This window comes from Giraffa tippelskirchi, chromosome X (assembly GCF_054371585.1).
Source record: "Giraffa tippelskirchi isolate mGirTip1 chromosome X, T2T-mGirTip1v1.2.pri, whole genome shotgun sequence".
Lineage (NCBI taxonomy): Eukaryota > Metazoa > Chordata > Mammalia > Artiodactyla > Giraffidae > Giraffa > Giraffa tippelskirchi.
In genome coordinates, this window is record NC_137289.1 from 80,165,067 (window position 1) to 80,186,374 (window position 21,308).

Here is a 21,308-nt window from a genome sequence, read left to right on the forward strand (position 1 = left end):
TCCCTAGGCAGTCTGGCTCAAGAGATCATTCCTATCAAACTTAACATAGCAGTTGGCATGAACTAAACCCTACCTAAATAAAGGACATTGATACGTAGAACTCTGAACCAAATGTTAAACCATACTGCTGGAAATCCTATAATCCTTTAGAAAGAAAAAAGAAAGGGCCAAGGAGAACAGGAAGGCAAACTAAATATAAGATGATTAGGGTTTTATAAATAAGTATAAATACATCTCAGATTTTTGTAAGATATAATTGTTTACATAAAAGATCGAGGCCAGGATCCCAAAGTGAAGGGATTATTGAGAAGTCTAAAAGGTATTTTTCAGATAATGAAAAAGGGGGCTTAGCATGATTTGTTCCAGTATCCCAAGGTAACTGATAGGCAGTTCTACCACAAATCTTTAACTTTTTATCACTGCTACATCTGGCTTTAAACAGAACTGTATAATAATCATGAAAATCATGTCTGTGAAAAATGTTCAAATATATGAAGAAAGTGCAGGAGGCGGGGCTAAGATGGCGGAGGAATAGGACGGGGAGATCACTCTCTCCTCCACAAATTTATCGAAAGAACATCTGAACGCTGACCAAACTTCACTAAACTACTTGTGAAGGCTGGCAGAGGACGTCAGGCTTCCACAAAGACAGCGAATTATCTTCAAAAGAGGTAGGAGAAATTATAAAACATAAAAAGAGAGACAAAAGAGTTAGGGACGGAGACCCGTCCCGGGGAGGGAGTTGTAAAAGAGGAGGAATTTCCAAGCACCAGGAAACCCTCTAACCGGCGGGCGTGGGGGAAGATTTCTTATCTCGGAGGGCAACGTAACTGGGAGGAAAAAATAAATAAAATCCACAGATTACGTGCCTAAAGCAACTCCCAGCAAAGAACCCCAGACGCTCGCATCATCCGCCACCAGCAAGTGGGGGCTGAACGGAGAGGAGCGGGCGGCACTGCCTAGGGTAAGGACCGGGCCCGAGTGCCCCGAGGGCAATCTGAGGGAGCTAACGTGAGATAGTAACCTAAACTGTGGGACAGCCAGAGAGAGAGAACTATCCCGCGAAAAGCCCAACTCTAAGGCACTGCTGGCCCGCTCACAGAACAAAAGACTGAGCGATACCAGAGGAGAGCTAGCCAGCTGCGGACCGCCCCATCCCCCGCCGGACACAGCGGGCAGGCGGGGCCCGCCAGAGCCGGAAAAGGGCAAACTCGGCCCCAGAGAGGGCACCCCCTACCAAACTGCAAACAGGCTCCCAGTTTCTAAGCAAAGACTGCCTGAGATCCCGGAGGGTCGACAGCCGCCGGGAGGGTCGCAGCCAGAGACCAGCTCCCCAGAACCGACACAAAGCACACCGGAGCCGGGCGCGCCCGTAAACCGAGGCGGGGACCTGGGAGGTGATAAGCCGCACCGCTCCAACAGGGGGGAGCGCGCTCGCCAAACTCCTGGCCGCCTGAGCAGCTCCGACCGGGAACGGCACAAGCCGCGGGCGAAACCGAGTCTGCGCCTTTGTGGAGTATCCGGGAGCCTGAACCTGAGCGGCTTAGACCTGGGAAGTGCACGCAGCTCAGGGCCCGCTCCCCGGCCGAGTAACCTGAAGCCTGAGCAGGGTAGACGGGGAAAGCACACACGCCGTGAGCGGGGGCGAATCCAGTGCGGCCGAGACACTGCGAGCTTACCACACACACGCCAGATTTGCAGTGTTCCTTCCTCCCCACTGCACGATTGAACAAGCGAACCTAAAGAGATCACCTCCACCGCTTTGTTGCAGGGCGGAAATTAGATACTGAAGAGATCTCCAAACAGAAGCCAAATAAACAGAGGGAAGCGCTTTGGAAGGGACAGGCCAACAGATTAAAATCCCTGTAGTTAATACCGACTGCATTGAAAAGGACCTATAGATCTTGAAAAGTATAAGCAGGAATAAGGATCTATCTGAAACTGAGCAGATCCCACACTGCTCACAACAGCTCCAGAGAAAGTCCGGGATATATATATTTTTTACTATTATTATTTTTTTTTAATTTTTTTTTTAATTAAAAAAATTTTTTTTTCTCTTCTTTCCTTTTTCTTCAAGTCCTCTATTACACCTTTAACTTTCATTTTCATAACCCACTATTAACTTGCAAAAAAAAAAACCCTATTTTTGAAGCAAACTACATACATATATCTTATACCTTTTGTGTTTTCTTTTTTAATGTTTTTTTTCCTGTTTTACTTTTTTTTACTGTTTCTTTTTTTACTGTTTTACTGGTTTTTTTTCTTTTTACACTGTTTCCTTTTTTCTTTTTTTTTATATTGTAAGTTTTATAAGAGTCTAACCTCTACTCTAGATTTTTAATCTTTGTTTTACATATTTGATATCAATTTTGTACATTTAGGAACCCAATCTTTAGGACCCATTTTTACTCAGGAGTGTGATCACTGGCCTGATCACTCTCTCCCCCTATTGATGCTCTTTCTTCTCCCTCAGGGAACCTCTATCTCCCACCCTCCTCCTTCTCTTCTCAACCCAATTCTGTGAATCTCTGAGGGTGTTCTGGGTACCGGAGAACACTTCAGGAACAGGATACTGCCCAGATCTCTCTCTCCCCTCTTGATTCCTCCCTTTCTACTCATGCTCACCTCTATTACCTTCCTCCCCCCTCTCTATGTATCTCGGTGAACCACTCTGAGGGTTCCAAACTGTGGGAAGCACAGAGGGAAGTGCTTACTGGCTAGATTGCTCTCTCCACATTTGAATTCCCCTCTTCCCCTCCTGGTCACCTCAACACCCCCCCCCCAACCTCATCTCTCCATGTAACTCAGTGAACCTTTCTGGGTATCCCTCACTGTGGAGAATCTTTTCACCATTAATCTAAAAGTTTTATTATTGAGGCTGTATGGATGGAGAAGTCTTGAGGCTACTGCCAGAATAAGACTGAAAGCCAGTGGAAACATTAATTAATAAGAGACCATCCAATAGCCTCCATATATTCCATATATACACTGAAACCAAGCTCCACCCAAGAGCCAATAAGTTCCAGAGCAAGACATACCACGCAAATTCTCCAGCAACGCAGGAACATAGACCTGAGCATCAATATACAGGCTGCCCAGAGGCACACCAAATCCATAGACATCTCAAAAATTAATACTGGTCACTCCATTGCACTCTAGAGAGCAGAAATCGAGCTCCACCCACCAGAACACCGACACAAGCTCCCCCAACCAGGAAGCCTTGACAAGCCACCTGTCCAACCCCAACCGCAGTGAGGAACCTCCACAACAAAGAGGAACTTCATACTACCAGAATACAGAAGGGCCACGCCTAACACAGCAATCTAAACAAGATGAAAAGGCAGAGAAATACTCAGCAAGTAAAGGAAAATGAGAAATGCCCACAAAGCCAAACAAAAGAGGAGGAGATAGGGAATCTATCTGAAAAAGAATTTAGAATAATGATAATAAAAATGATCCAAAATCTTGAAAGCAAAATGGAGTTACAGATAAATAGACTGGAGACAAAGATTGAGAAGATGCAAGAAATGTTTATCAAGGACTTAGAAGAAATAAAAAGGAGTCAATATAGAATGAATAATGAAATAAAGGAGATAAAAGACACTCTGGAGGGAACCAACAGTAGAATAACGGAGGCAGAAGATAGGCTAAGTGAGGTAGAAGATAGAATGATGGAAATAAACGAAGCAGAGAGGAAAAAAGAAAAAAGAATCAAAAGAAATGAGGAAAACCTCCGGGACCTCTGGGACAATATGAAACGCCCCAACATTCGAATCATAGGAGTCCCAGAAGAAGAAGATAAAAGGAAAGGCCATGAAAAAATACTCGAGGAGATAATAGTTGAAAATTTCCCTAAAATGAGGAAAGAAATAGTCACAGAAGTCCAAGAAACCCAGAGAGTTCCAAACAGGATAAACCCAAGGCGAAACACCCCAAGACACATATTAATCAAATTAACAAAGATCAAACACAAAGAACAAATATTAAAAGCAGCAAGGGAAAAACAACAAATAACACACAAGGGGATCCCCATAAGGATAACAGCTGATCTTTCAATAGAAACCCTTCAGGCTAGAAGGGAATGGCAGGACATACTTAGAGTAATGAAAGAGAATAATCTACAACCCAGATTACTGTACCCAGCAAGGATCTCGTTCAGATATGAAGGAGAATTCAAAAGCTTTACAGACAAGCAAGAGCTGAGGGAATTCAGCACCACCAAACCAGCTCTCCAACAAATGCTAAAGGATCTTCTCTAAACAGGAAACACAGAAAGGATGTTTCAACACGAACTCAAAACAACAAAGTAAATGGCAACGGGATCATACTTATCAATAATTACCTTAAATGTAAATCGGTTGAATGCCCCAACCAAAAGACAAAGGCTGGCTGAATGGATACAAAAACAAGACCCCTATATATGCTGTCTACAAGAGACCCACCTCAAAACTAGGGACACACACAGGCTGAAAGTGAAGGGATGGAAAAACATATTTCATGCAAACGGAGACCAAAAGAAAGCAGGAGTCGCAATACTCATTTCAGATAAAATAGACTTTAAAATAAAGGATGTGAAAAGGGACAAAGAAGGACACTACATAAAGATCAAAGGATCAATCCAAGAAGAAGACGTAACAATCATAAATATATATGCACCCAACATAGGAGCACCACAATATATAAGGCAAATACTAACAAGTATGAAAGGGGAAATTAACAATAACACAATAATAGTGGGAGACTTTAATACTCCACTCACGCATATGGATAGATCAACTAAACAGAAAATTAACAAGGAAACACAAACTTTAAATGATACAATAGACAAATTAGATTTAATTGATATTTACAGGACTTTCCACCCCAAAACAATCAATTTTACCTTTTTCTCAAGTGCACATTGAACTTTCTCCAGGATAGATCACATCCTGGGCCATAAATCTAGCCTTGGTAAATTCAAAAAAATTGAAATCATCCCAGCCATCTTCTCTGACCACAATGCAGTAAGATTAGACCTCAATTACAGGAAAAAATCTATTAAAAATTCCAACATATGGAGGCTAAACAACACGCTTCTGAATAACCAACAAATCACAGAAGAAATCAAAAAAGAAATAAAATTATGCATAGAAACGAATGAAAATGAAAACACAACAACCCAAAACCTATGGGACACTGTAAAAGCAATACTAAGGGGAAGGTTCATAGCAATACAGGCGTACCTCAAGAAACAAGAAAAAAATCAAATAAATCAACTAACTCTACACCTAAAGCAACTAGACAAGGAAGAAATGAAGAACCCCAGGGTCAGTAGAAGGAAAGAAATCTTAAAAATTAGGATAGAAATCAATGCAAAAGAAACAAAAGAGACCATAGCAAAAATCAACAAAACTAAAAGCTGGTTTTTCGAGAAGATAAACAAAATTGACAAGCCTTTAGCCAGACTCATCAAGAAACAAAGGGAGAAGAATCAGATCAACAAAATTAGAAATGAAAATGGAGAGATCACAACAGACTCCTCAGAAATACAAAGGATCATAAGAGACTACTACCAACAGCTATATGCCAATAAAATGGACAACTTGGAAGAAATGGACAAATTCTTAGAAAAGTATAACTTTCCAAAACTGAACCAGGAAGAAATAGAAGATCTTAACAGACCCATCGCAAGCACGGAAATCGAAACTGTAATCAGAAATCTTCCAGCAAACAAAAGCCCAGGACCAGACGGCTTCACAGCGGAATTCTACCAAAAATTTAGAGAAGAGCTAACACCTATCCTACTCAAACTCTTCCAGAAAATTGCAGAAGATGGTAAACTTCCAAACTCATTCTATGAGGCCACCATCACCCTAATTCCAAAACCAGACAAAGATGTCACAAAAAAGGAAAACTACAGGCCAATATCACTGATGAACATAGATGCAAAAATCCTTAATAAAATTCTAGCAAACAGAATCCAACATCATATTAAAAAGATCATACATCATGACCAAGTGGGCTTTATCCCAGGAATGCAAGGTTTTTTTAACATCTGCAAATCAATCAATGTAATACACCACATTAACAAATTGAAAGAAAAAAACCATATGGTTATCTCAATAGATGCAGAAAAAGCCTTTGACAAAATTCAGCATCCATTTATGATAAAAACCCTCCAGAAAGCAGGAATAGAAGGAACATATCTCAACATAATAAAAGCTATATATGACAAACCCACAGCAAACATTATCCTCAATGGTGAAAAATTGAAAGCATTTCCCCTAAAGTCAGGAACAAGGCAAGGATGCCCACTTTCACCACTACTATTCAACATAGTTTTGGAAGTTTTGGCCACAGCAATCAGAGCTGAAAAAGAAATAAAAGGAATACAGATAGGAAAAGAAGAAGTAAAACTCTCACTGTTTGCAGATGACATGATCCTCTACATAGAAAACCCTAAAGACTCTACTAGAAAATTACTAGAGTTGATCAATGAATATAGTAAAGTTGCAGGATATAAAATTAACACACAGAAATCCCTTGAATTCCTATACTCCAATAATGAGAAAACAGAAAGAGAAATTAAGGAAACAATACCATTCACCAATGCAAGAAAAAGAATAAAATACTTAGGAATATATCTACCTAAAGAAACAAAAGACTTATATATAGAAAATTATAAAACACTGATGAAAGAAATCAAACAGGACACAAACAGATAGAGAAATATACCATGTTCATGGATTGGAAGAATTAATATAGTGAAAATGAGTATACTACCCAAAGCAATCTATAGATTCAATGCAATCCCTATCAAGCTACCAATGGTATTTTTCACAGAACTAGAACAAATCATCTCACAATTTGTATGGAAATATAAGAAACCTCGAATAGCCAAAGCAATCTTGAGGAAGAAGAATGGAACTGGAGGAATCAACCTGCCTGACTTCAGGCTCTACTACAAAGCCACAGTCATCAAGACAGTATGGTACTGGCACAAAGATAGAAATATAGATCAATGGAACAAAATAGAAAGCCCAGAGATAAACCCACGCACCTATGGACACCTTATCTTCGACAAAGGAGGCAAGAATATACAATGGAGAAAAGACAATCTCTTTAACAAGTGGTGCTGGGAAAACTGGTCAACCACTTGTAAAAGAATGAAACTAGAACACTTCCTAACACCGAACACAAAAGTAAACTCAAAATGGATTAAAGATCTAAACGTAAGACCAGAAACTATAAAACTCCTAGAGGAAAACATAGGCAAAACACTCTCCGACATAAATCACAGCAGGATCCTCCATGACCCACCTCCCAGAATATTGGAAATAAAAGCAAAAATAAACAAATGGGACCTAATTAAAATTAAAAGCTTTTGCACAACAAAGGAAACTATAAGCAAGGTGAAAAGACAGCCTTCAGAATGGGAGAAAATAATAGCAAATGAAGCAACAGACAAACAGTTAATCTCAAAAATATACAAGCAACTTCTGCAGCTGAATTCCAGAAAAATAAACGACCCAATCAAAAAATGGGCCAAAGAACTAAACAGACATTTCTCCAAAGAAGACATACAGATGTCTAACAAACACATGAAAAGATGCTCAACATCACTCATTATTAGAGAAATGCAAATCAAAACCACAATGAGGTATCATTTCACACCAGTCAGAATGGCTGCTATCCAAAAGTCGACAAGCAATAAATGCTGGAGAGGGTGTGGAGAAAAGGGAACCCTCTTACACTGTTGGTGGGAATGCAAACTAGTACAGCCACTATGGAGAACAGTGTGGAGATTCCTTAAAAAACTGGGAATAGAACTGCCATATGACCCAGCAATCCCACTGCTGGGCATATACACCGAGGAAACCAGAATTGAAAGAGACGCGTGTACCCCAATGTTCATCGCAGCACTGTTTACAATAGCCAGGACATGGAAGCAACCTAGATGTCCATCAGCAGACGAATGGATAAGGAAGTAGTGGTACATATACACAATGGAATATTACTCAGCCATTAAAAAAAAATACATTTGAATCGGTTCTACTGAGATGGATGAAACTGGAGCCCATTATACAGAGTGAAGTAAGCCAGAAAGAAAAACAACAATACAGTATACTAATGCATATATATGGAATTTGAAAGACGGTAACGGTAACCCTATATGCAAGACAGAATAAGAGACACAGATGCATAGAACAATTTTGTGGACTCTGAGGCAGAAGGTGAGGGTGGGACGTTCTGGGGGAATAGCATTGAAACATGTATATTATCATATGTGAAAGAGAACACCATTCCATGTTCGATGCATGAGACAAGGGCTCAGGGCCGGGGCAATGGGATGACCCAGAGGGATGGGATGGGGAGGGAGGTGGGTGGGGGGTCCAGAAAGGGGAACACATGTAAACCCATGGCTGATTCATGTCAATATATGGCAAAAACTATTACAATATTGTAAAGTAGTTAGCCCCCAACTAAAATAAATAAAAAAAAAAATTTAAAATAAATAAATAAATAAATAAAACACACACACACACAAAAAAGAAGAAAGTGCAAACTATACCTAAGATCTACTTCCCACACCTTTCTCTAATGTAATGGCAGGAAAACTGAGTAAAGCTTGAATTGAACTAATAAACTATTGTTGTTTTCAGAATAGTTATTCAAGGAGATCATTGACAGGGTGACTAGAAAGGGTAGACAAAGTACTTTGGGACATGCATTGGGAAGTAGAATGTTGATTCCTGTGAGATAGCATGACGACTTTCAGGCAAGGACTTCTGCCTTTGAGCCCTCACATCACATACAACTCCTTATTTGCAGACCATATTACGTAGTCTCAAAAATTGACATCTCCAGACTGCCTCACTTATTTTGGCTCATGTGACTTTAAAACAATTACTATGGTAGATACAATCTCTATATAGTTTGAGAAAATGTTTTAAAAAAAGTTTAATGCTATTATATACAACAAGAAGCATCTGTCTTTTTTATTACATGCTTTTACATATAATAAGAGCTCATGACTAATCATATGAAATGAAAATTGCTATACATTTTTATTAAAACAAAACAGACATATAAATTAACGTCTACCATTCCAACTTCAAATATTTTCATGAAGTCTTATAAGGACATTAAAAGGTGGTCCTTTTTGCAAATGTGGGTATGGAATCAGGGCATAATTATCTCACTCATTGTGCTTCCCTGGTGTCACAGATGGTAAAGAATCTATCTGCAATGCAGGAGACCTGGGTTCAATCCCTGGGTTGGGAAGATCCCCTGGAGAATGGAATGATTACCCACTCCAGTATTCTTGCCTGCAGAATTCCATGGGCAGAGGAGCCTGTTGGGATACAGTCCATGGGGTCACAGAAAGTCAGAAATTACTTGGTGACTAACACACTATCTCACTCATTAGAAGGTTGTCTACTTTTCCTTATAACTGTTTATTGGAGAAATATGTGGACAACCCAAAAGTTCAGGTTTTGCACTTTTCTTCCCCCAAGATCTCTTAACATGAGCTGTTGCAAAATATGGTATCTAATTGTTGTAGCAGTAGCCCCCATTTTAGATGTTCTCTATATATTCCCAGAAATAAGATTTTTATGCACTGTATCCCTAGATTTATATATTAACCTGAAAGTACAAATCCAATATTCCTCTATCCAACTACGTTATACAGTGAAAAAGTAAAATATATCTCTGTAGCAAATGATTTTCAAAAAGTAATTAGATATTGATTTATAGTTTATCTACTTAGGTATCCAGACATAAATTATTTAGATAATACTGTGCTAGATGTTTTGTATTTCAAAGCATCAATATTTCATGAAATCTAGAGTCACTGAATTTTAAAAGTATATTCATGCTATGTGACTGATGGGACTTTCCTACACAGACCCTGATATTTGGGTAGTGTAAGGATTCCCTGGAATGTATAGCTTTAGTTCTAAGGTCATCTTTTTGGTAGAGTCAGACTAAATATCAAGGGAAATATATACATACTCCTCTCTTAAGTCTCCACACAGAGACTGATCATAACCATAAATAAAAGGGATACAAACATATACCAAACAAAAATTATTCTTCAATTTCAACTTCAGAATGTAATAATAAGTCCTAATGCAACTGGACAAAAAACGTTCAGTCACATTCTCGTATAATATTTTTAGATTTTCCTTTCAACAACTTTTAAAAAAAAAATCACATAAATTCCAAAGTCTGATATAGAATCAGCCTTATTATGGATCTTGCCACACTTCCTACATATTCCCTCTAAAACTCACCAGATATTTGTCTCGTTGCCTGGCCAATTTGCTATATCACCACCACCATCCCGAGTGTCCTCTCAATATTGCTCAGAATATTTAAATTCAAGACTTTTATTTCTAAAAATTTAAGTAGAAACTCATTGAAAAAGTTTCACTGCAACCACAGCTTTTTGAGTTCAAAATATTTAGTTGATGAGCAAGACCAATTATGCTTAAGATTCTGAAAGTGTGAGATCAGATTCCACAATATTTAGTAACAGATTTCCAATGACAATTACTTGCAGAAGTGTTCTTCCATAATACTCTTAATTATCTGTTATTTATATTCCACTTGTGAGGGTGATGAGAAGCAAAGGTTTAGTGATCTAATCAAATTACCCAAGCATCAGGCATACCTCACCTTAAAGCTACATTCTCTAGCTAAAAGCTTAAAATTCTTTCCCAAAAACAATGTTTTAATCTACTTTTAGTTAGACTGTCTTACAGAAGGTAATTTGCTTATATTGGGATAAAAGTACATGTTCTGCATTCTAACTAACCATACACACATATGCTTTTATGACTTTACATTTCTACTCTAAAGAATTCTAAGTTCTTTACATGATGTAACAGGCAACTAGAATTATTCTTGGTACTGCTACAGACCAATTAATTAAGAAGTACTTTTTGTGATTTTCCAAGTTCAGAAGAAAAGAAATTTTACAATGACTTTTAAACTAGTTTCAGAGCTACATTCATACTGGATAATTAATAAATAACAATCATTAGGCAGAATAACATAAGCATTAAGATTATGGGCTCTGGAATCAGACCGATCTGAAGGGTGTTTGCTAGTTCTCTAACATTTCTAGCTCTCTCAGTCTGTTTCCTCGTCTTAAAAAAGTCATAATAGAGGATTAAGAGGTACCAACTACTACTACATATAAAATATATAAGCTACAAGTATATATTGTACAGCACAAGGAATATATACAATATCTTGTATTAAATGTAAATGGAGCACAACCTTTAAAAAATGTGAATCACTAGTTGTATACCTGATATATATAATATTGTAAATCAACTATATCTCAATAAAAAAAGGGAAAAAGGGAAGAAAAAAATGAGCATAATGAGAGTACTGACTCCATTGAATTGTCATAAGAATTAAATGACACAATGCCTCTAAAGTTCTTACCACTATGCCTGGCATATTTTAAGTGCCCAATGAATGATGGTTCTTACTATTATCAACTAAAGCTGATAAATTATTTACATGAGAAATTAAAATTAAAAATCAGATGCTTTATCATATTTGTAACATATTACGTACTTGTCTATGCTCATCTTCCTTCTAAATCACACTGGATAGAATGATTTCTTAAATAATAAAGCCACTATTCAATATATATATACTGTTATAATTTCAGTGTTGAGAAATATGCTGCACTTATGGTGAAACAATTGCCTGAGTGGTAGTGAAACAAACATAATTTTCTCATGTTGTAGCTCAACTAAGAAGACTATTCTCTGGTTTTAAAAAGGTGAAGTTCTTTTTGTCTTGAGTCACTGCTGGAAATCCCCTCAGCAAAAATGTTTGGCTGTACTCCAACTCTGTGACAGGGTCTCATTTCCAGAAAGGACTAAGCCAAAGGGACAGAACTCAAAGACTAGAGTTCAGAATCAGAGTTTACAAGTCACAGAAGCACTGCTTTCTTGATGAATTTAGATTTATAGAATCATTACAAGCCACATTTTAATTATGTTAAAAAGAATCAAAGTCATAATACAGGGTGCTCGGGACTGGTGCACCAGGATGACCCAGAGGGATGAGATGGGGAGGGAGGTGGGAGGGGGGTTGTGGAAGGGGAAATCATGTACACCCATGGTGGATTCATGTCAATATATGGCAAAACAAATAAAATATTGTAAAGTTAAAAAATAGATAAATAAACTAATTTTAAAAAAAGTTCAATACATGTCACAAATGCTATTTAAAAAATATGTCCTTGGTTAAGCAATTTTATTCAAGAAAAAAAACTAAATTATATATGAAAATGTTGCTACTAACCTATCTTCCCCACTCGCACCTAACTCTCATATGCAGATTATAGATGACACATTTGCCTAGTTAGGCATCATCCAGTCTTTTTCCTTCTTTTCAGGCATCTTATGATTATTAAATGGCAGTTATATATTCCCAATCACATGACAAGATTTTAATGTAATATTGACATAATTTCTGTTCAGTATCTATACAGTAAGAGAGAGTACAAATAACACAGCGTTTAGGAGTGTTTAGTCAGAACAACCTGAGTTCTAATCCTAGTTCTACTATTTGTAACTCTTTGATCTTGAGCAATGTACCTAGTTTCTGGATCTTAGAAATATCCCCTTCAATCACATGAAATAGATCTAATACTAGTACTTACCTCACAATGTTATCACAAGGATTAAACTAATTGAAATGAAGTATGTAAAACACTAGGCACTGTGCCTGACATACACAATGCATAAATAAATGTTAGGCTTTACTATTACTAGAGTCAAATCCTGATTAGCCAGGTTAATGAAAAGTAATGAAACAAAAATCTAGCAGCACTACTGAATACTTTTAAATATACAGTTTATAAATTTGTGGTGATATTTTTAAACTTATATTTAAATTTTGCCTGATGTTCTGGCAATCGGAAACACTTCCAACAAACAAAGCTAAAATGTGAGGGACTGAGCCAGGAAACAATCCCTTTGTTTAGAATTCGTGTCTATTGGCCAAGTGTGAAAAGTCAGCTTTGCTCTCATATTAATAAAAATAGTCATCATAAATGAGCTGTGTCTTCTTTCTAAATGTATGTTTGTTTAATCTTGGTCTGCGTTGGAGGAAGTAATTAAATACTGGGTTTAGAAGGCTTCCTGGTAGGCTGCAAAGTACAATAGAACTGAAAGCAAACAGATGGTCATATAGTCATCAACAGATTCTCAATCTGTTTAATTTTATCAGTAAGAAATGAAACACATTTACTCTTGATAATTCACCTAAAGCAGAAAATATTCCTGTAAAATATGTTCTTCACAGCACAATACATATTTTGGAAAATAATTTAAAGATTAACTACAGAAAATTAGAACATTTGACTTGATTGTGTCTAGGGCTTCCATTTATTTTTCTTTTCCACCACAACCCAGGGGGTGCCATGCTGTGCTCAGTCACTTTAGTCCTGTCTGACTCTTAGAAATCTCATGGACTATAGCCTGCCAAGCTCCTCTGTCCATGGGATTTTTCAAGCAAGAATACTGGAGTGGGCTACCATGCCCTCCTCCAGGGGATCTCTCCTGACCGAGGGATAAAATCCATGTCTCCTGTATCTCCTGCATTGCAGGTGGATTCTTTACCACTGAGCCACTGGGGGGAGGGTTGACCTTAAGGTTTATTAATCAAAGCCCTTTCCTTGACAGAATAGTCTTTGAGCTAAAAATAAATTTATTTTACCTTTTTCTCCTACCATATTATGAAACTTTTACTAAACTTCTGCAATGCATTCTCTCCTACAACCATTTGAATTTCAAGAATCCAAGAGTCATGATCATTGGTGAGTGTGTTTTCCGAGCCTCTTTAAATTGGGCAAAATTATTCCAAAGATTTTGCCATTGTTGCTGTGACATTAAGGAAATCAGCCACTAAATATAGGACATCAATCTAAAGGCACTGGTCTTTAGATTGTTCCTGCATTTGCCTCATGAGAGCTGCCATTTCCCATGGTTCAAGGAATCCAAAAAGCATGTCCAAACGGCCATCTCATGAAATTTCTAATTTTGCTCTTCCAAATAGCTTATGAATATCTTTACACCACATTCAAACAAACCTTGGCAGCTGTGACAAAGACCACAGCATATTTCAAATTAATGTTCTATTTATAAATACAAAGAGCAGTGGCCATATATGACAAATCCACAGCTACCATCATACTCAATAGTGAAAAGCTGAAAGCATTTCCTCTAAGATTAAGAACAAGACAAGGATGCCCACTCTTGTCATTTTTATTCAACAGAGTTTTGGAAGTCCTACCCATGGTTATCAGAGAAGAAAAAGAAATAAAGGAATCCAAATTGGAAAAGCAGAAATAAAGCTGTCACTGCTTGCATATGACATGATACTATATGTAGAAAATCCTAAAGATGCTACCAGAAAACTACTAGAGCTCATGAATGAATTCAGTAAAGTTGCAGGATACAAAATTAATACACAGAAATCTGTTACATTTCTATACACTAACAACGAAAGATCAAAAAGAGAAATTAAACAAACAATCCTATTTATCATTGCATCAAAAGAATAATATACCAGGAATATACTAATACATCTGAGTGACTGAACTGAACTGATACCTACCTAAGAAGACAAAAGACCTGTACTTTGAAAACTATAAGATAAAAGAAATTGAAGACAACACAGAAAGATGGAAAGATATATCATGTTTTTGCACTGGAAGGATCATATTTTCAAAATGACTATACTACCCAAGGTAATCTACAGATTCAGTGCAATCCCTATCAAAGTATGAATGACATTTTTCACAGAACTAGAACAGAAAATCTTGAAACTTGTATAAAGAGACAGAAGATCCAAAACAAACAACAAAAAAAACAATCTTGAAAAAGACAACAGAGCTGGAGAATCAAGTTTCCTAACTTCAGGTTATACTAGAAAGCTACAGTCATCAGAACAGTATGGTACCAGCACAAAACAGAAATGTACATCAATGGAACAAAATAGAAAGCCCAGAAATAAACTCATGCACCTATGTCCAATGTATCTATGACAAAGAAGACAACACTATAAAATGGAGAAAAGGTGGTTTCTTCAATAAATAGTGCTAGGAAAACTAAACAGTTACATGTTAAAAAAATGAAATCAGAACATTCTTTAATACCATAAACAAAAATAAACTCAAACTGAATTAAAGACCCGAATATAAGACCAGATACATGACAGAACACCATTCCATGTTCGATGCATGAGACAAAGGCTCAGGGCCGGGGCAATGGGATGACCCAGAGGGATGGGATGGGGAGGGAGGTGGGTGGGGGGTCCAGGAAGGGGAACACATGTAAACTCATGGCTGATTCATGTCAATGTATGGCAAAAACTATTACAATATTGTAAAGTAATTAGCCCCCAACTAAAATAAATAAATTTATTAAAAAATAAAAAAAATAAATAAATAAAATTAAAAAAAAAAGACCAGATACTATAACATTCTTAGAGGAAAACATAGGCAGAACACTCTTTGACAAGTCACAGCAAGATCATTTTTTGATCTATCTTCCAGAGTAATGGAAATAAAAACAAAAATAAACAGATGGGACCTAATTAAGGTTTTCACAGCAAAGTAAACCATAAACAAAATGAAAAGACAATTTTCAGAATGGTAGAAAATATTTGCAAACAATGCAACTGACAAGGGATTAGTCTCCAAAATTTACAAACAGTTCGTTCAGCTCAGTATCAAAAAACAAAAACAAAAACAAAAACAAAAACAAAAACCAACAACCCAATCAAAAATGGCCAGAAGACCTAAAGACATTTCTCCAAAGAAGACATACAGATGGCAAGAGTCACATGAAAAGATACTCAACATCCCTAACTATTAGAGAAATGCAAATCAAAACTACAATGAGGTATCACCTCACACCCATCAGAATGGCCATCATTAAAAAGTCTACAAATAATCAATGCTAGAGAGGCTGTGAAGAGAGAGGAACCCTCCTACACTGGTGGTGGGAATGTAAATTGATACAGTCACTATGGAGAACAGCACAGAGGTCCCTTTAAAAACTAAAAATAGAGCCTCTATATGATACAGCAATCCCACTCTTGGGCATATATCCAGAGAAAACCATAGCTCAAAAGGATACATGCACCCCAGTGTTCTTCGCAGCACTGTTTACAATAGCCAAGAAATGGAGGCAACCTAAATATCCATCAAAAGATGAATGGATAAAGAATATGTGGTACATATATATGATTGAATATTACTCAGCCATTAAAAAGAATAAAATAATGCCATTTGCAGCAATATGGATGGACTTGGAGATTATACTAAGTGAAGTAAGTCAGATAGAGAAAGATAAATATAATCACTTATATGTGGAATCTCAAAAAAATTGATACAAATGAACTTATTCACAAAATACAAACAGACTTAGAGAATGAACTTATGGTTACAGTGAGGACGTTTGTGTGGTGGGGGGTAAACTGGAAGTTTAGGATTGACATATACACACTGCTATATTTAAAATGTCTTTCCTTTCCATGAAAAAAAGAGCAGCAAATACTCTTTCACATAATGCAATTATTATTGAGAATACTTGAGAACCATACAGATGAAGAACTGTGGCTTGTTGTTTTATATCCATGTTATCCAAATGAAGAAAATATTGACTAGTGACTAATGCTTTGGCAATCACTAGCTTTTATAACTCATACACAGAATAATGCCACAGAGGAAAATTATGTAGATTTCATTTACTATATGGACAATCTAAGCTACAACTAGTTTGTTTTAACAGTAAAACAAAAGAGATCATTTTACAAAAGTTAGTCCATAAATAATACCCTCAGAAATTTATCACAATCTATCTACTCAATCTTAAAATTTTTATACTAAGTACATCCAAAATGCATAGAGACCCTGAAATGAAGATAATTATGGACCTGAGGAAAAGTATGGAAAGAAAACTCTAAGTCGATTATAATTCTCCATGCTATTATCACTCTAGCGATCCTGATCAAAGGCCAAGGTTGATTTTTGTTATAAGTTATTGAAATTCATTAAGTTTATTATAGGCTCTGTGCTTGCTATTCCTTTTCCATTAAATGCAAATTTATAGGATATTACAATTTTAAGGAAAAAAAACACATGGCATGGCATATACTACTGTGCTACAGTAAGTCATAACATGCACGAGCAGTTCTGAGCAGGCAGAAATCATTTCCTATAGACAGACAACCTGGGAATTGCATTCTTGCTAAATGGTTTTTATTTAAAAAATTTAAAAAACAGTATTAAGACCTGAATTCCATCCTTTTCTTATACGAGACCAATTCCAAATGTGCATCTTCTCTATATCTCTGGCCTTAAGTGAATTTAGCACACTTATTGACATTCACCTTTAAACATACTATCCCTCCTCTATACTAGCTTCTCATTTTTCTATCCCCCTGATTGTATATGTCCAAGCAATTCCAATTACAGGACTTACTCCCTTCTGTTCACATTTATATCTGCATGCCTCCTAGCTGTCATGAATCACTGAGAGGATGTATTTCTTTAAACATATATCATTTGAATTCAAACAGCTTGTATTGGATTCAAGCTCTGTGGCTTACTAGTTGTATGACCTTGAGAAAGTTGTTTAACCTCTCTGAACCTATACTTCCTTACCCTAAAAATAGAGATAATCATAGGATGTAATTCATAAGACTAGAAATTGCCAAGAAAAAATGAGATAGTATCTGACACACTTAAGTGTTCTTACTTAACTATCACTATTATGGCTATTATCAAGAAATTTTATACCATTTTATAATGGTATAAAAACCAACATACTCACTTTCATTTCTAAACTTTTGAGAAGCAAGTGCTACACCTCTGTAATTGGGGCAGAGTTGAATACAAGTCTGAAAATTTTTTTTTTAATTGGACTGTGAAGGATAGGTACTCTTGAGATAAGGTCACACTAAGTTGTAATTATCATAGATCCTCCCTTGCCTGATAAAACATCTAGTGTTGGTAATTTTATTAAAATCACTAACAGGAGTAAGAAAACAAAGATTTCATAATCCAAAACCAAAAACTTTCCTCTAAATGCTCTTCAGAGAACTATACTTAGTCACTTATAGAAGCATCTCACTTTGTGCAATTGTTGGGTTCCTGTTAGGATGCTTGCCTCAAAATTTCTAAATCATATGTTAAAATACAACATGACAGCATTCTTAAAGGAAAGACCTTAGTATTGCAAACTGAAGAGTCCCCATTTATGTTATAAAATAACTCTTCTGAAGCATACTAATTTTATACTGTTTTAATATTATTTAAAAGTACTATAAGATTATAATAAAACAAAAATTTATTTTGGCAATATGCAGTAGAATTTTGATAACAGGTTTACAAGAACTATAATTACTGCAACAACAGACAAATCTATACTTACCCATAAGAAAAATAATTGAAACAAAACACAAAAAGCATAAATATTTCTTATTTGCATAGTCTTCAATAATGGAATCTGGTAAAGGACATGGTAGGAGACAGTAGTCATTTTTAAGGCCCTAAGAAACTTAAATCTTAACAAAGAAAGAGGTATAGTTGTTTCTACTTGAACAGAAATTCTGAAAGGAGTTTCTTGTTGAGTTTTCTTTTTAGGAAGGGGCAGAAGAGCAAGAAAGCAAAGAATAAACAAGCAGTATTGAAACTGCATGTTATCCATTGAAATTATCAAAACTAACTTCCTGATCTGTTCAACCTAATTTGGGACTTAACTAAAGGTATTAAGCTGATCTTCTAAATTTTACAATTATTGTATTGGACTTGAGACTCTGAGCAGCTCAAACATTATTTCAAATATCATAATTAATATCATGGAAAATAATAAGGCAAGAAGCTCATAAAATGAAGTTCAAAGACAATATAAGAAGTTTTCTTTTTGTTTTTAACCTAAATTAAATATTTTATTTCAAAACTGTCCAAATACACCCACCTATAGTTGCCAGACAAGTTGAAGGTTCAAAGTTCTTGTGATTTCGCACAACTTTCAGTTCTATTCCAAATCCTCTTGGGGGTAAACAAAACAAAAATACATAACAACAAAAAACATAGAATTTTTTTGTTGTTGCTGCTGCTCTAAAGCTCAGAAGAGAGAGGGGGTTCGTACATTCTACATCCCAAACTCACATCCTGAGCCCAAAAAGCAAAAAAAAATCTGCTTTTTGCGAATTGTGAAAGAGACATTTTTATTTACCATGCATATAACTCAGCTTTCCCCTAGTTTAGCCTATTGCTCCCCACAACTGTTGAAAATTGTTATTCTAAATTAAGAGCACATGAATGAGAGGGGGATGTCCTATCAATTGAAGAAGCGGTCACTGGGGTCTGCAACTACACAAGAAGCCACTTGTTAGTTCCCTTTCCAATTCTCAATATATTTGAAGCAGTTAGAAACTGTTCTAAGTAATATCTTTTGAAAGAAAAGAAAAAGTCAAAATAAGGGAAGATATGGAAGGAAAAAACAGATCCCTTGTCACATTGTTTTAAAAAAAAAAATTTATGATTGTTCCTGATGTCTCCCATTCTGCCTAGTTCTAACAGACTCTTTAGGCCGAAGTTAAATAACTCTCTCTTACACATTGGCAAAATATAACTCTTTGATTATAGGGGTCTCTGTGAAATATAATCACAGTACCTTAGTAGGCCTCCACTTCATCATCAGTAAGACCATGTTTTACATCCCTTACAGATGTGCACCGCTGTCCCTTGCCTCCATACTTAGAACTCATACGTGAAATGTCCCATTCTTACCAGTGTGTGACTTGATTTCTTCACCTAACCCTAAAAACCCTATACCACCATCTCCCATTTACCAAAACTCCGAAGCTTTCTTTTTTCTTCAAAGAAGAAATATGGCCCTAACGTCGTAAGGCAAAGAAAGCTAAACTCCATGGAAAAATGAAATCGATGCAACAAAGAGAAGAAAAGGGAAGACTGGGGGTTGGGTGGGAAGTGTCTGTGTCTACTGAAGGAGAAGCTGCCAGACTAACTTCTGCAGTTCACGGGTTCTGGGGCAGCAGGAGACCGATATGTAGAAAAATAACAAAGGTGGGCTTCCCACCTTCCTTACCGCCATGGAGCCAGAGGAAGATGCAATATACACACGGATCACCATCTTGGGAACAGCTGCTGTAGTTTGAATCCTGCAAACGCCTGGAGTGCAGCTGCAGCAAAGGCTGGAATCAAGCTAAGGGCCGTACAGAGGTTGGAAAAGAAGGGTGGGGGAAGGTGGAAGGGGAACTTGCCAGAGCCCCGCCCTTGGCTGCTTTCACTGTGCTTCGACCGCTGCAATCCCAGCCCCAAAGCCCGGAAGGCACAGGCTCGTTTGCATCATTTCTATTTTTTTTTTTAATTGGGAATCTCGAATAGCACCGCGAGATCTGTTGAAACATTTATTTTTGACTGTTCACTCCCGGAAAATAGGGAAAGGAGAAAGAAAAAGAAAGGAGTGTTGAGATAAATTTGATTGCAATAAGGACCTTTCCTCACGGAGACTCAAAGTTCTGCGCTTTCCTGCTCAGAAATGTATACAAGTAAGATGTTTTCTTTGAAAGAGGAAGTTCTCCTTTGGAAAAGGAAGTTCTACGTTGAAACCAGACATTAGTAAGAAAGCCCAAGTTCTCAAAGCCTTGTGAATTTTAAGACTGCTATTTTGTAGTGATTGTTTTGATGTTAGCTGGCGGCAGGAATTGGACCCTGAAGTGCTGCGGCTTAGGAAAAGTATCAGGTTTCCACAAGACCAGAAACAGCAGAATTGGTTTTCTTTTTGAGTTTTGCTTTTTGTTAAATTAGGGAATCCTGCCTCCGTGAGAATTCTCAGGAAGCCGACTGACTGGCAAACTCAAGAATGGAGGAAGAAATTGCAAATAAAAAATTGACAATACAGTGTAAGAAAGTGGATGATTTTTGTTTTGTTTGCTTTGTAACTGATTATGGAAAGGGAATTTGGATCATATGTTGCAAGAGATGTGGAAATGGTGAACAGAAAGAGCAAACGGTTATTTGTAGCTCTAGCGAAATGAGCAAACAATTGATAATGCCCAGAGAAGTTTCCATTGACTATCAAAACAAACGTAAAATGTGTTTCTAAAGAGCTCCTACCATAATAATTATACTTCCCAGATTATGTCAAATGAACAGAAATAAGGAACTTGCAACATGAATGAGAATGGAGAGATCAGTCACTTGTCCTACTTCTTTACTTTTACTTTGTCCTCCCTCCCATTCTAATGCTTTATCG

General features: G+C 36.9%; 1 protein-coding gene across 2 annotated transcripts in view; it reads right to left on the reverse strand.

The window, feature by feature from the left end:
- Positions 1-20,376, reverse strand: part of SH3BGRL (SH3 domain binding glutamate rich protein like) — a 125,783-nt gene extending 105,407 nt beyond the window's left edge. Inside the window, exon 1 of one of the 2 annotated variants that reach the window (XM_081565919.1) lies at positions 20,139-20,376. In XM_081565919.1, the coding sequence (XP_081422045.1) occupies positions 20,139-20,183 (45 nt within the window). In that variant the 5' untranslated portion in view covers positions 20,184-20,376. Of the gene's footprint in view, positions 1-20,129 lie in introns of both variants that reach the window. The other variant, XM_081565918.1, reaches the window with a different exon arrangement.
- Positions 20,377-21,308: the final 932 nt, after the last annotated feature.